At 47.0% G+C, this 15,761-nt stretch overlaps 2 protein-coding genes across 2 annotated transcripts; both read left to right on the top strand.

Moving 5' to 3' along the window:
* The first annotated feature begins 867 nt into the window (after window positions 1–867).
* On the top strand, window positions 868–2,163 carry LOC139835787 (uncharacterized). Its single transcript, XM_071825653.1, has 2 exons — window positions 868–1,352; window positions 1,611–2,163. The coding sequence occupies exons 1-2, from the start codon at window positions 868–870 to the stop codon at window positions 2,161–2,163; spliced, it is 1,038 nt and encodes a 345-aa protein (XP_071681754.1).
* Window positions 2,164–11,154: 8,991 nt separating this feature from the next.
* Window positions 11,155–13,842, top strand: LOC139829917 (phenylalanine ammonia-lyase-like). The gene is made up of 2 exons (XM_051362329.2): window positions 11,155–11,755; window positions 11,842–13,842. Exons 1-2 carry the CDS (start codon window positions 11,361–11,363, stop codon window positions 13,586–13,588), a joined length of 2,142 nt encoding a protein of 713 aa, XP_051218289.1. The 5' UTR covers window positions 11,155–11,360; the 3' UTR covers window positions 13,589–13,842.
* Window positions 13,843–15,761: the final 1,919 nt, after the last annotated feature.

Below are 15,761 nucleotides of genomic sequence, written 5' to 3'. Positions count from 1 at the left end.
GGCAGCACAAGCTTATTTCGTTGTTCATGCGTTGCTCGTACCGAAGCCTTTTTGATGGCGAGCAACGTAGTTATCTTAGATGTGTTAGGGTTAGCATTGTTCTTCGTATCATATGCTATCGTAGTGCAACCCTTATACATCTAGCCGCCCTTACACCTATCTTAGGTGTAGGGGCGGCACCCCGCTTGATCATTATTTAGTAGATCCGATCCGTTACGGTTGCTCCTTGTTCTTCAAGGATTAGTTTAATATCTGCAATAGTTAGGCCTTACAAAGGGTTGGAGGATCCAGCGACGCGTAGGGTGTCGTTTGCTAGTCCTAGACAGGATGTTCCGAGGATCAACCTCGTGTTGGTTTTTAGGCCTTGTCTAGGACCGGCTTACGATCACCGTGCGTGGCCGCGAGGCCCAATCGTGAGTAGGATGATCCGATTATGCGGTGAAAACCCTAAATCGTCGTAGATCGCTTTAGCTTTATCTTGATCAAGCAGGACCACCATATATTCGTGCACCTCGTACGAATCATGGGTGGATCGGCTCCTTGAGCCGATTCACAGGATAACCTGAGAGCCGATCGAGGCTCGTATTTAATGTTTACGTGTATGCCATGCAGGAAACTAAGCGAGGCATCTCCATCACCTTCCTGACCAGGTATAGGTCAGGTGGCACGCCCTTGCACCAGCATCGGACGTGTGTACCAGAGGCTTTGCGGGCCGTCGCTCGGAGGGACCAGGGCCAGCCGCAGCCCTAAGTTGTTCCCGGCTCTACTGTGTTGCCCGTCGCTGCCCGCCGGTGGGTTTTGACCGCAACAGCTTCATGGTATTTCGCCAGCGTTTTTCCTCCCTCATTCGCCCCGCCGCCTGTGTAGATGCTGTTCAGCGCCGCCGCCATGTCTTTGATGGAAGATTCGTCGGATTCCTCCAACTCCGACTTGGACGAGCCGCTCGATGGCGACATGGAGGAGATTGTGGTGCTTATCGCCGCGAAGGAGCTCACGGACAGGCGGAGGAAGCGGCGGCATGGTTCCACGGTCGGCCGCCTTTGCATTCCGCGCAACCGCAAGCTCGGCAACGACTTGCTGATGCGCGATTACTTCGTCGAGGTATCGATCTATCCTCCTCATCTTTTCCGCCACCGGTACCGAATGCGGCGAGAGCTTTTCAACAAGATTGTGCGCACTTGCGAGTCCAATACTCTCTATTTCAAGCAAAAGCGCAATTGTGTCGGATTGCTTGGTTTCAGCGCGCATCAAAAGATTTCCGCCGTCATGCGGGTTCTTGCTTACGCCATTCCAGCGGACTACACGGACGAGCTTCGCATAGGTGAAGATACAACAACGGAATCAGTCCGCCGGTTTTGCAAAGTAATGATTCGCAAATATAAGGATATTTATTTGCGAGCCCCCAATGAACAAGACACAGTGAGGCTGATGGCGCAAAATGAGGCTCGAGGTTGGCCGGGAATGCTAGGCAGCATAGATTGTATGCATTGGACATGGAAGAATTGCCCGAAGGCATATCATGGCACATATTGTGGCAAGAGTCATGATCCGACAATTATTCTTGAAGCAGTTGCTTCTGAGGATCTTTGGATTTGGCATTGTTTTTTTAGGTTGCCAGGTTATCTCAATGATATCAATGTGCTACATAGGTCTCATCTTCTAGCCCGGCTAGCTAGTGGTGATGCACCGGCTTGCAACTACACCGTCAATGGACATGATTACACAATGGGTTATTATCTTGCCGATGGCATATACCCGGAGTGGTCAACATGTGTGAAAACAATCAGAAATCCTGCTAGTAGAGCTGAATCTGAATTTGCAAAAGCACAAAAGGCAGCCAGAAAGGACATTGAAAGAGCTTTCGGTGTTTTGCAAGCTAGGTTTGCAGTAGTGAGAGGTCTCAGTAGGTTTTGGGACAAAGACACTCTCAGAGACATCATGACAACTTGTGTAATTATGCACAACATGATCATTGAAGATGAAAAAGACTTGGATTTGGAGTTCTTCTTTGACAATGTCGGCACTCGTGTGAAGCCGGCAAGAAACCCCGACCATATTCAAGCGTTTCTTGAGACATACCGCGACATTGAGAATACGGGGTCTCACAAGCAGCTGCAGCTTGATCTTATTCAGCACCATTGGATGAGGCATGGTGGCCATTGACGAACATTTTTCCCATTTAATTGATGTATCATTCAAACATTTATTTGTATTTGTAACAATTTGTTTATTATTCTGATTTGAACTATTGTTGTAATAAGGATTATTGTTGAATTGTGTGATATTCAAAACTATGAATTTTTATGTTTTATTCGGTTATATTATGCATTTGAAATGAACTATGTCAAATATTTGTGTTGAAATGTGCAAAAACATTGATTTGCAGGTTTGCTGCCTCCCCCGCGGAACAGATCCCGCATGCGCAAACTGCATAACAACATATTCTGCTAGAATATGTTGTTATGCAGTTTGCGCATGCATGTTATGTAGTTTGCGCATGCAGGGTCTGCTCCGCCCGAGCTTTCTTCGGCCTGCAAATCACCTTTTTCTCAGCCTGCATCCTCGTGTTTGCGGTTTGCAATTTGGCGTATCTGCTAGAGATGCTCTGAGCTAGTTGGGTATACCCGGTTGGATATTCCCTCGTCAATAATTAACATACTAGTACATATTTTACCAAAAGTAGCCAACAATTCGCACAGGCCGAACCTCATCTTGAGAAAATGCGCATGTATGCACGCCTTCGACCAACCCCGGCTTGTATGAGCGGACCGATACGATTTGGCAAAGATGATCCGGACTTGGAGCGACCAACGATTTCACCACTCACGCAAAATCCGGTGAATAAGCGACTTCTCTCGCGTGTGCGAGGTCATAGTGTGCACGCGGATGACCGACCAGACGAAAGACCAGACGAAGGTTGAAGGTACAACCAAAGGCCAACGCGTGCTTAGGCTAGTGTAGCCGTGAACGCCTGCAAATGGCCTAATCTGGACTCTGACTGATCACTGAAGAGAAATCCAGATGCTGCTGCCCCGCTCTCGCTTTCTACTTCGATGCAGTAACAGCTGAAACTCTTTGCAGTTACCATGTTAACCTCCGTATGCTCAACGCAGTCAAAGTCTGTCAGGTCAAGTGTGCATTGAGCCACCGAGAACGGGACTTCACACCGGAGGAGTGGCTGGACCGCTCGACCGACCCGCTGGAAGTTTTCATTAGATGACCAGACACGAACAAAAGAGGGCCCCATTTAAGCTTCGGTAGATCAGTGGATCGAGCTTTACTGAAGGAAGAAAATACATGAGAACTGAACTAGTATCCCAGAGCATCTGCATTCTACAAGAAAACACATGCGATTCCAATCACCACCCATACATGAGAACAAAACTTGTAGTATAATACAGACGACCAACTCACGAACAAAAGTGAGTCCCCGTTTAGGTTAAAATTGAGTAGATCAGTAGAGCTTAATGAAGAAATATAGGACTCCTACATGTGGTTCTGAATTTCCGATCACCACGCAGCTTCTGGTCCGGGACTCGCGACTGGACTGACCTTTCGGACTAGCCACTGGTCTTCTTCGTTTTAAACAGAACTGCACGTGAAACACGGAAAAGAGAGCCAGCACGATAAAATACTGCTTCGGTAGATCATACTGCAATAAGAAATACTCAGGTCTCGATCAAGTTCAAGCCCCACATGGCCATTTGTGCTAGCTTAGTCTAAAATAGAAAATGTGGGGTTGTTCAGACCCCAAAAAGAATACCAGTGGGAGCCTATGGAGCACTAGCTAGCAGATAACGACTCCGGTTGTCCATAGCACTATAGCAGAACCCCACACTGCTCTGGCTAAACAAAAAAAAACCTAAGCTCCTTTTCGTTTGACTAAGATTTCTTTTCTTGTACTACATCTATTTATAAAAGGATGTCGCAAGCTTGCCTAAATTTAGATGAATCTGTACAGTTTTTTAGACAAATCCCCGACATCCTTTTATAGACGGAGGGAGTAGATTTGTATCCACTATACAAGCAGCCGGCCCCTTGATTAAAATGCTCCATTTGAAATAGGCTTTCGTCCCGTTTTATAAATAAAGGCGCAACGGCCAAACCGGTACAAGGTGGAGAGAAGAAACTTTGTGAAAAAAGAAAAAAGAAAAAAGAACACAGAAAACCTAAACTTGAAAAAAAATGCTCCAATGTCGATTAAAGCTTATGGTTACACTAGTACAAATGCCCGTGCGTTGCAACGGGAGAGAAAAATAACATTGCAGCTGACACATGGTTGGAAGGAAGAACAAGGGCAATCAACAGCTTTTGCTCCATTAGATCAAGCTCAACATAGGAGCACATATGTTCGTGCCTGCCCTGTACGGGTTGATTTTCACCAAACATTTCTTTTATGCCATAAAGAATTTTACTTCCGAAGATCTAAACTTCGAAGAGGTACAAAATTGGTAACGAGGCTATGCAGTGTACTACGATAATTCTAATCCCAAATGTAGCTCCCATCGTTAAGGCATGGATATGTAAGCAACCTGCATCGTAAAAGTATAACCCACATAATTTTGTAACTCAACAATGCAAGGATTAGATAAAAGTCTGTTTAAATGGCTGAATCGATAATGATAAAAGTAAAAAGTCACCACTTAACTCCATATAATTAATCTTCAAATTGTGTCGATGCATTAACCTATACAATCTATCAGCTACATTACTTATAATGAAAACAAACCATGCAACCACAAATTAGAACACTGACCATTCAGATTTATGTTTTCCCTAGATTAGTTGGTGATAGTACAAGCATTACCAAGCTCCCACCATATGATGATCCCTGCCAATTCTTAATGGGTACTTTTCATTTCTGATAAGTATGCAAGAGGCAGCAATTCAAACTGTAAGTATGCGAAAACATGCAAACTGCTACTTTGGTGTCACTACTGCAAGAAAACAAGGAAATCTGGATAAGGAAAAATTATTTGGTTTCTTTAGATGACCCAATCCAAGCAATTCATCTGACACATGTAGTGTTCAAGCATAGTACCAAGAAAATATATCTGAATATCTTGTATTGAAAAATTCATATGGTAATATATTGGCACCTCTATCAACTCAAAATATTATTATGAAGAATTGAAGGAACAATTGTCCTTGAGTCCTGACATGATTAGGGAGCAATGAATGGCAAATACGATTATAACCGCTCCAGTTCGGTTTCAATTTAACGAGTCAGAGGGAAGCTATAAAGGGTAAATTTCACATATTAATACGTTTAAAGGGAATCTACCTTTGTTTCGAACTGCCGGATACAAACCTAAAGTTAGTAGAAGTGGACAACTGGTTTGGGTTGCAGAGTGTCAGAGGAGAGACCGAGCAAGAACTTTCATGGCACTTCCGTCCTTCCAATTTTGAAGAGGCCGAATCCAAGTATTGATCATTATTTCAGTACCAGTGATAATACACACTCTTTCATAATGCACAAGAAGCAACTTGCTTGTTATCTTGCTGTGACAGGGACAATGGCATAACCTTCCCTTGTGGTGTTGGCCACTATGCAAATAGCCCATTTTCTCTTCACAACATCCTGGACCAGGTCGAAAATATAGTGATATATGTAGGCAAGGAAATATGTGCAGTTTCATGTTCACATGTGATCCTCACGAGAGAGCATCACTGATGAATGAAGCTCTGCTTGGAATATAAATTATGGCATAGAGAACAAAAATAATCAAGGGCAACTTTCTTCACACGAATATTTTAAATGGGTCACTTTAGTTCACACTATGGTTCAACTCTAATCATCTACTGATGAACATTATTCAATATACATTTTCCCTAATAACAGTGGATCCATCCTTGTACAGGATAAACTTTTGCAATGCATTTTTAGCATCCCATGCCTATTATAGTGCAGGCGAGAAAATAACAAAGATAAACCTCAATTTCAAAAGAAAGCCGCCTAATATCTGCATAGATACGTATTCAACTGTACATGCAAAAAACATTTCTAGGAATTGGAGGCTAACATTCATCTTAAAGTTTCTACATTTACTAAAAAAATAGGTGATAGTATTGATCATTGACAAACCAGCAATAAGTTGAAAACATGCAAGTTTTTTCATATGAACCACTGATCTGCTAGCTAGGCAGAGACGTTGAGCTTTCTAGTTTAGACATGTATCGACTTTCTAATCTATGTCCACAGAAACTACTTGGTAATTGCCAATAATGCTCCACTCAATCTTCCTAATGTAGACAATTACGCTATGCAACACTAAGTTAGAAAGCATAGTTATCATGATGGAAAAAGGCACTAACTATGAACTACACATCAATGTTAAATGAAATACATATCCAGAATATACAAAATACAGTGAACACAATTTTGCCCCTTTCATCTCCAACCATCAAAATATACAGCTCTGCTGGATCGTCTTAGCAAGTCCATAGTTTTGCACCACATGGATATATTCGATAACACGTACACCTTAACCATAAGCAGAATCGTGGTTTATTTTTTGAGAGGCTCGCATAAGTTAACTTGCAGTTTACATAAATAAACAGAAACATTAAAACTAACATATTTTAGATAGTGCAAGGGTCACCCTTCTGGCCTCTACATCATGCAATATGGAAGGGTCATCTGTGAAGCTATAGCTTGATGGATAGATACTGTAGTAACACTGAGGCTTCTTACTAATAAATGCTAATACAGCCTACTCCTAAAAATAAGTATAAGGAAAACTGAGGACTTTCACCGAGAATACCCTGGGAGATAGGAGTTGAATTGGCTTCATTCAGTATATAAAATTATCGGTTTAGCAATTGAATGCATAGCATACTACTGAAATATACGAATAGAAGATCAAACCGGAAGCCCAGCTTTTTGTGGAGCACTGTATTTGATAACGGAAAATGATCCTTGAAACATGACATGTACTTTGTCTCCAAGTGAAACACCTACGAAGCAGTGGCACCACAGAAAATAAAAAGGATAAGCGTCATATTCTGTAATATTATAGAGTGGAGATGCCAAAAGTAGAGAGATGCACTAAAAATATACCCGCTTGTCATAAGAGAGGATTTTCAAGGTATGTTCAGGTTTGATGTGTTCTCAAAACATAAGTTGGGTCATTGAAGAAGAGTAATAGTACTAATCCATTGCCATGCACCTACCCAGATATAATATAACATGAAGCAAGAAGGAACTAAGCACATGCTAGCACCCAAGGAGTCTGCTTAGTGAAAAACATTAGACCCATGGCACATGAGGGATATAGTGGTCACACCAAGTTGCATAAATATTGTTTCTGACAAAACAAAAAAGTTCACCCGGGATACCGATTAGTGCTAAAGATAAATCCCTCTACGGTATTATTAAGGTTCATAATTGCTATCAAATTCCTTGTTTCCTTGAATGTAGAAAACTCATCGAGGGGCCTGAAAATTCAAGGCATGCAGAAGCGCATCAACGCCCGTAGTTCAGAAATGTTGTTCAAGATAAGAGTGTCTGTTAGTAGTAGACACCCTTACCCACTATTCCCCTTATGTCTGAAATTATTCCAAATACACCATACTCCCCAAAAAAATTCAGACATCTCTAAAAAAAAGTTAACTTATGTTCATCAATGCTGATGTTACTTCCGTTTAGCCTAACATTGTAAGAAATAAAATAAAGAAAATGCATGTTATAGGTTCACATTACCTTTTCTTTAGGACGGTACTGAACTGGTGAACTGAATATATTTAGTTGTAGTATGACACCATAGTAATCATTGTCTGCTAACAAGTCAAGAACCATTTTATGAAGGATACACCCACTTTTATCAAACAAACAAGCAACCTATAAATTTTCGCACACCAAAAACCACATCAAGATCGAACTTTTTTTTCCTATTTAGTTGTTCATCTGCAAACACTTGAAGTGAAAACTATAACAAGCAACATTTTAAGAGTCAGGAGGACATAATAATTATTTTTCCAAAATAAATAGTTCGCCACTGCAGTCTACTCTTCCAGATACCCTACGACAATAACCCCACGACCATTGGTATTTATTATCATTGCATGAATCAAATCGTCAGATAACTCCACTGCCACTGGTCTTTAAGATAATTGTATGAATAACACCGATTGAAAAATAAAAGTTGCAGAACCATCATCTATTAGATTAGTGTGAAAAATCTGGTACCTGAAAAGAGATTCATCTGTCACCTTAAATTATGAGGCCGATTGCAAATAATGAAAAAGCTACAATCTCAGCTCATGAAGTGTACAATTAACTGCCCGCTAAATAGTTGATTGTCACAATAATACATTGCAGTAAGGAACACGTAATTTACCTGTGCAAAATATTTGATGTATAAAATTACTATTTCAGCAATTTTTGTAATCTTCCCTTGTGACTTCAACTGCAAAAGTACGTATCAGTATCGATTAATAAAATAGAAGAGACATGTAAATCAAGCCAAGATATGTTTCATTACTCCCAGAGATGTATCAGGCACACCGAGCAGCTCAACTGGGAAGCTGGCGAGCGCAGCATGGACGGCTTGAGCCTGCCCAGCGCCACCACACGCACACGTCGCCGAACTTCTACTACCATTCCGCCTACCCTGCTGCAGTCACCAGTTCAAGGAACACAGCGCCTAGAGTCCGAGTCACTGCCCAGAGATATCGATTAATAAAATAGAAGAGACATGTAAATCAAGCCAAGATATGTTTCATTACTCCCAGAGATGTATCAGGCACACCGAGCAGCTCAACTGGGAAGCTGGCGAGCGCAGCATGGACGGCTTGAGCCTGCCCAGCGCCACCACACGCACACGTCGCCGAACTTCTACTACCATTCCGCCTACCCTGCTGCAGTCACCAGTTCAAGGAACACAGCGCCTAGAGTCTGAGTCACTGCCCAGAGATATCGATTAATAAAATAGAAGAGACATGTAAATCAAGCCAAGATATGTTTCATTACTCCCAGAGATGTATCAGGCACACCGAGCAGCTCAACTGGGAAGCTGGCGAGCGCAGCATGGACGGCTTGAGCCTGCCCAGCGCCACCACACGCACACGTCGCCGAACTTCTACTACCATTCCGCCTACCCTGTTGCAGTCACCAGTTCAAGGAACACAACGCCTAGAGTCCGAGTCACTGCCCAGAGATATCGATTAATAAAATAGAAGAGACATGTAAATCAAGCCAAGATATGTTTCATTACTCCCAGAGATGTATCAGGCACACCGAGCAGCTCAACTGGGAAGCTGGCGAGCGCAGCATGGACGGCTTGAGCCTGCCCAGCGCCACCACACGCACACGTCGCCGAACTTCTACTACCATTCCGCCTACCCTGCTGCAGTCACCAGTTCAAGGAACACAGCGCCTAGAGTCCGAGTCACTGCCCAGAGATATCGATTAATAAAATAGAAGAGACATGTAAATCAAGCCAAGATATGTTTCATTACTCCCAGAGATTATCAGGCACACCGAGCAGCTCAACTGGGAAGCTGGCGAGCGCAGCATGGACGGCTTGAGCCTGCCCAGCGCCACCACACGCACACGTCGCCGAACTTCTACTACCATTCCGCCTACCCTGCTGCAGTCACCAGTTCAAGGAACACAGCGCCTAGAGTCCGAGTCACTGCCCAGAGATATCGATTAATAAAATAGAAGAGACATGTAAATCAAGCCAAGATATGTTTCATTACTCCCAGAGATGTATCAGGCACACCGAGCAGCTCAACTGGGAAGCTGGCGAGCGCAGCATGGACGGCTTGAGCCTGCCCAGCGCCACCACACGCACACGTCGCCGAACTTCTACTACCATTCCGCCTACCCTGCTGCAGTCACCAGTTCAAGGAACACAGCGCCTAGAGTCCGAGTCACTGCCCAGAGATATCGATTAATAAAATAGAAGAGACATGTAAATCAAGCCAAGATATGTTTCATTACTCCCAGAGATGTATCAGGCACACCGAGCAGCTCAACTGGGAAGCTGGCGAGCGCAGCATGGACGGCTTGAGCCTGCCCAGCGCCACCACACGCACACGTCGCCGAACTTCTACTACCATTCCGCCTACCCTGTTGCAGTCACCAGTTCAAAGAACACAGCGCCTAGAGTCCGAGTCACTGCCCAGAGATAATACCCCGCACATGTATTTCAACATACAGCTGGTGTGCGAGATGAACTCCACGCTACCACCTGGAGGCAAGCCCATGAACTCCAACACTGCCGCACTGCCAGTCGTGCTTCTATGCCGGTGTCCACCTCGTGCGGCTCACACCATCCACGCTCTGCTTCTCGATCTTGACAAGGCCGCCGAGCCGCATGCGCTGCCGTCCATCGAGCCGGAGAATGTGGACCCGTTGGAGCTCATGGCGAAGGACCCTTCAACAACGCGTTGGAGCTCACGAACAGGAACGTTGCAACCGGCGAGGGTTCGTAGGCAGCGGCAACTCGGATCTGGGCAGACTTGCAGGCGTAGGAATGTAGGATGCCTCCCCTCTACCCTTGTAGACAAGCGGGCCATCTAGTCGTACCATCGGCGAACCCCAGTATAGCTCCGCCGCCACGGTCGAGAGAGAAAGGAAGGGGTGACGCGGGGTAGGGTTTTGGGGTTCTCTCGGAGAAAGGCGGAGTCCCCACCGACGGATCTACTACCTAAGTTTCATTGGGCCGGCCCATTTGTAAGGGTGCGGGGACGAGCGCGACCAGGATGACCAAATCTTTTGACGTATTGGTAGCTGCTGGCAGAATACGGATCATATTCATCCTTTCTAAGTAGTGTAGATTAGTATGATTTGCACGTTCATACCTGGAAGTGCAGCGTTTCCAGCATCAATTTGGTAAAGCTGCTTTCAGCAACAGGTGGTGGCAGTTAACACGCACTAAATGCATTCATGCAATTGCTGTAGTGAACAACTTGTCTTGGGATCCATTATCACTAACAGAACATATTATGCATGACACTGAAGACAGCCTGTCGTCATAAGCAGGAGATGAACTGCTGCGCATAATGAGTAATCTAAACTGCTACTGTCAACATTTTGGGAGACGACGAAGTCAGCAACGCTCTGCTCTCACCCACCAATTCAGTGGTCAACCTCGCCTTCCAGGTGCACAACAACCCACAGCCTACACCAACCATGCTCAGCTTCTCTGCCTATTTAATCTCTCCCCGGACTCCATTCCCCTCCAAGAAGAGCCTCACCTTCCTCTCCAATTTGAGCTCCTCTTCAACCTAAGTACGTCCACCAGAGTGCGAGACACCGATCAGTTCAGTAGCACTTTCAGAATCCAGATACACATACACCAACTACCGGTGTCTAGCTAGCTTCCTTGCTTACTAGTTTGCTGCATATCTCCATGGAGTGCCAGAACGGACACGTTGCTGCCACCAGCGATGGCCTGTGCGTGGCGCAGCCGGCCCGGGCCGATCCTCTGAACTGGGGGAAGGCAGCTGAGGAGCTGTCCGGGAGCCATTTGGATGCCTTGAAACGGATGGTGGAGGAGTACCGCAGGCCTGTGGTGACGATGGAGGGCGCCAGCCTGACCATCGCCATGGTTGCCGCGGTGGCTGCAGGTGCCGAGACCAGGGTAGAGCTCGACGAGTCCGCCCGCGGACGCGTCAAAGAGAGCAGCGACTGGGTAATGAACAGCATGGCCAACGGTACGGACAGCTACGGTGTCACCACCGGCTTCGGTGCCACCTCCCACCGGAGGACCAAGGAGGGCGGCGCTCTGCAGAGAGAGCTCATCAGGTACGAGTTAAACCATTCTAACTTCTGGTTAAGCATTTTGGTCTATGAGTACAGGAAGCCTGATTTGTTTCTTGTTGTCTGGACAGATTCCTTAACACGGGAGCCTTCGGCACCGGCAGCGATGGCCACGTTCTGCCTGCTGCGACAACCAGGGCAGCCATGCTTGTCCGTGTCAACACTCTACTCCAAGGGTACTCTGGCATCCGCTTTGAAATCCTTGAGACAATCGCCACCCTTCTCAACGCCAACGTGACACCATGTCTCCCGCTCCGGGGGACAATCACCGCGTCTGGTGACCTCGTCCCACTATCCTACATTGCGGGTCTTGTGACCGGCCGCCCAAACTCTGTAGCGACAGCTCCAGATGGTAGCAAGGTTAACGCAGCAGAGGCATTCAAGATTGCCGGCATCCACCATGGCTTCTTCGAGCTGCAGCCCAAGGAAGGACTTGCCATGGTCAACGGCACCGCCGTGGGTTCCGGGCTCGCATCCATGGTGCTCTTCGAAGCTAACATCCTTGGTGTCCTTGCTGAGGTTCTGTCAGCCGTGTTCTGTGAGGTGATGAATGGCAAGCCAGAATACACCGACCACCTCACACACAAGCTGAAGCACCACCCGGGCCAGATCGAGGCCGCGGCCATCATGGAGCACATCCTTGAAGGCAGCTCCTACATGATGCTCGCAAAGAAGCTCGGCGAGCTTGACCCGCTGATGAAGCCGAAGCAAGATAGGTATGCACTCCGCACATCACCGCAATGGCTTGGCCCTCAGATTGAGGTCATCCGTGCCGCTACCAAGTCGATTGAGCGCGAGATCAACTCCGTCAACGACAACCCACTCATCGACGTCTCCCGTGGCAAAGCAATCCATGGTGGCAACTTCCAGGGCACGCCCATCGGTGTGTCGATGGACAACACCAGGCTTGCCATTGCTGCCATCGGCAAGCTCATGTTTGCCCAGTTCTCGGAGCTTGTGAACGATTTCTACAACAACGGTTTGCCTTCCAATCTCTCTGGTGGGCGCAACCCGAGCTTAGACTATGGCTTCAAGGGTGCTGAGATTGCTATGGCCTCGTACTGCTCCGAGCTCCAGTTCTTGGGCAACCCTGTGACTAACCATGTTCAGAGCGCCGAGCAGCACAACCAAGATGTCAACTCTCTCGGCCTCATCTCTTCCAGGAAGACCGCGGAGGCGATTGACATTTTGAAGCTCATGTCCTCGACATTCATGGTCGCCTTGTGCCAAGCTATCGACCTCCGCCACATTGAGGAGAATGTCAAGAATGCTATCAAGAACTGTGTGAAGACGGTGGCTAGGAAGACCCTGAGCACCAATGACAGTGGGCATCTCCACAATGCACGCTTCTGCGAGAAGGACCTGCTCCTGACGATCGACCGTGAGGCGGTGTTCACCTACGCAGACGACCCTTGCAGCGCCAACTACCCGCTGATGCAGAAGATGCGTGCAGTTCTCGTGGAGCACGCCTTGGCCAATGGTGAGGCTGAGCAGGATGTGCAGACGTCAGTGTTCGCCAAGCTCGCCACATTTGAGCAGGAGCTCCGTGCGGTGCTTCCAAGGGAGGTCGAGTCTGCCCGGTGCGCCGTGGAGAACGGCACCGCCACGCAGCAGAACCGCATCAGCGAATGCCGGTCATACCCGCTTTATCGCTTCGTGCGCAAGGAACTCGGGACTGAGTACTTGACCGGAGAGAAGACGAGGTCTCCAGGTGAAGAGGTGGACAAGGTGTTTGTTGCTATGAACCAGGGTAAGCACATCGACGCGCTGCTTGAGTGCCTCAAGGAGTGGAACGGTGAGCCCCTGCCTATCTGCTGAAGAATGGCTCAAGGAACTCAAGAATAGAGTGCTTGAGAATTCAGATGGCGTCCAGCGTGTACTATTTGTAAATTTTATTTCCGGATATATGTTTGCAGCGTTCTTCCAGAGTTGCAGTGCCATTTGGAAAAGATAATTGCATGACTTGGTAGTGGTGTTTAGTCTAGAAATTTTCTATGATGTTAGTTAGTAAAAGGGTACACTTTGTGATAAATATACATAATTATTGCACTAGTCCTTTGTTTTGATATCAATGTTCTGTCTCCTTAGGCAACTTTAAAGGATTCAAAGAATCTATTATTGGCATGCCATTTGCTGCGTTAGTGCATGGGCATGCCATGCCAAAAGTTCAGAATGGAGAAGTTGTGCTTGTGCGGTGAGCGGATTCTTCAGCATTGTAGCTTTATCAACATAGTACAAGCTGGAAGGGCTCGCTGAATTCTCAATCTTGCATCTAATTCCCTAATTCTATAGTATCAACAAAACGTGTTATAATTAGGGGACGGCGGTAGTACCATGCTTACTCATTTCTGTCTGGAACTAGTAATATTGCACGTCCAATGCACGTGTCGACTAATACATACACCAAAATTAGTCCAATTGAAATAAAAATTGATGTATATACATAATCATTAAGACAAATCCTACAAATTACTGCAACAGCATTAAGGTAAATTTCAAAATTTTGAATACAATTTTATAACATCAATCAATCACTATGTGCATGCCTCTTCTTGTTTTTCTCTGTGTGCTCATTATTTTCTTTATTTGTAAACGCAAATCTTGGGGGCCCTATGATCCTAATACAAATATTGTCCGGGATAACAGACTTGCTAAATAATATGTTGCAAAATGGAGACGCTAAAGAATATTGAGGAAAATGTCGGGCAAGGGTCAAAAGGTCAGCGTTGGCAGGTGAGGAGACGATACAAATATGTAAGCTTACTATGATCCAAAGGAACTTCGAAAATAAATATGAAAACCTTAGACCAAAGCATACAAATTCTAAGCTTCTGCTATTGCTCAGTCAAACATAACCACTATCAGCAATAGTTCACACATGCATATCATTTAATTAACCAAAGCAAACAGATCATCAGGAAACAGTCACATAAGCTGACTTTTTTTTAGAGAGAAGGCACGAGTGCCCAGCTTTAAATTAATAAAGCCTTTTACGGCCAGAACAAAGGTGCTGAAGAACAGCTTACAAACCAACGACCAAACAAGCACAACAAGAAAGAAAACTAAGCATAGCTTGAGGTAGCCGAGGCCCTCATCCACGAGCAGCAGCGGATTCTGGAGAGGCTAGCTGAAGAAGGATCCAGCAGACCTGACGCCATGGATTGCACCTAGGCACCGGAAACTGCACTCACACCCAGTCCATGGCCGAAGAAGGCTCCCTGCCTCCTCGTCCTGGTTCGAAGGACGCCGTACCGTCGGTCGATGGCAGCGCTCTCCCTGAGCGCCTGGATGGGAAGTGCAGCCGAGACCCCCGGCGGACCACCGTGCACAGCCAGACACTGCTAGCACACATCCAGTGGAGAGCCTCCCCGTAGTCCCGTCGCTCGCCTCCGAGAAGAAACTGCACGGAAGCCGGAGAAGAAGTGGGCGCTGCCCACCGCTGCAGCACCGCCCACCGGACACTAGCACACCTCCACAGACCGCCAGCGGCCACAGACCCCCCTTTCTCGCCCAAGGCCGCGCCTTCAGCAAGGACAGCGACACCACCGGCGCCGCCGCGGCCCAATCAAAGATCTAGGCTTTCACCTGGGGAGGTAGGGGGAAGGGAGAGGAGAAGGACAAACCACGATGGCGCCCCCAAGGAGGTAAACGGCGCGAAGGGCGTCGCCGCCATCGAGACCAGCAAGCTGGTCAAGGATTTCTCCCGGTCGTCGATCCCCTCGCCAGCACCCCGCCAGATCGAGTGCTGGACGCACCAGCCGTGGATCTGGAGGAGTGGGACGAGGTAGGAGAGGGAGGGGCTGGCGCTTCGGATCTGGGCACGGCGGCCACGCGGACCACCTGGCCGAGACCGGCCCCCGTCGGCATCGCGCCACCCGCGCGGCCACGAGGCCATCCCGCACCTGCGAGCACCGGTCGCCGCCGAGCCGATGTCGCCTCACCAGACGAGGCCGCCGCCTCGGATCCGGAGCCCCCACCGTGGAAGCCACCC

The sequence above is a fragment of the Lolium perenne genome, chromosome 2, assembly GCF_019359855.2.
Source record: "Lolium perenne isolate Kyuss_39 chromosome 2, Kyuss_2.0, whole genome shotgun sequence".
In the NCBI taxonomy this organism is placed as follows: Eukaryota; Viridiplantae; Streptophyta; class Magnoliopsida; order Poales; family Poaceae; genus Lolium; species Lolium perenne.
The sequence above is the reverse complement of the archived record's forward strand: the minus strand, read 5'-3'. Positions and strand labels throughout refer to the sequence as shown.

Bases quoted from the DNA above. Each gene is read 5' to 3' on its own strand.
- LOC139835787 (XM_071825653.1), top strand. From the start codon at position 868: ATGCTGTTCAGCGCCGCCGCCATGTCTTTGATGGAAGATTCGTCGGAT. The intron at 1,353-1,610 runs GTTTTGCAAAGT...TTGTTTTTTTAG, and splicing joins ACAACGGAATCAGTCCGCCG to GTTGCCAGGTTATCTCAATG.
- LOC139829917 (XM_051362329.2), top strand. From the start codon at position 11,361: ATGGAGTGCCAGAACGGACACGTTGCTGCCACCAGCGATGGCCTGTGC. The intron at 11,756-11,841 runs GTACGAGTTAAA...TTGTCTGGACAG, and splicing joins CTGCAGAGAGAGCTCATCAG to ATTCCTTAACACGGGAGCCT.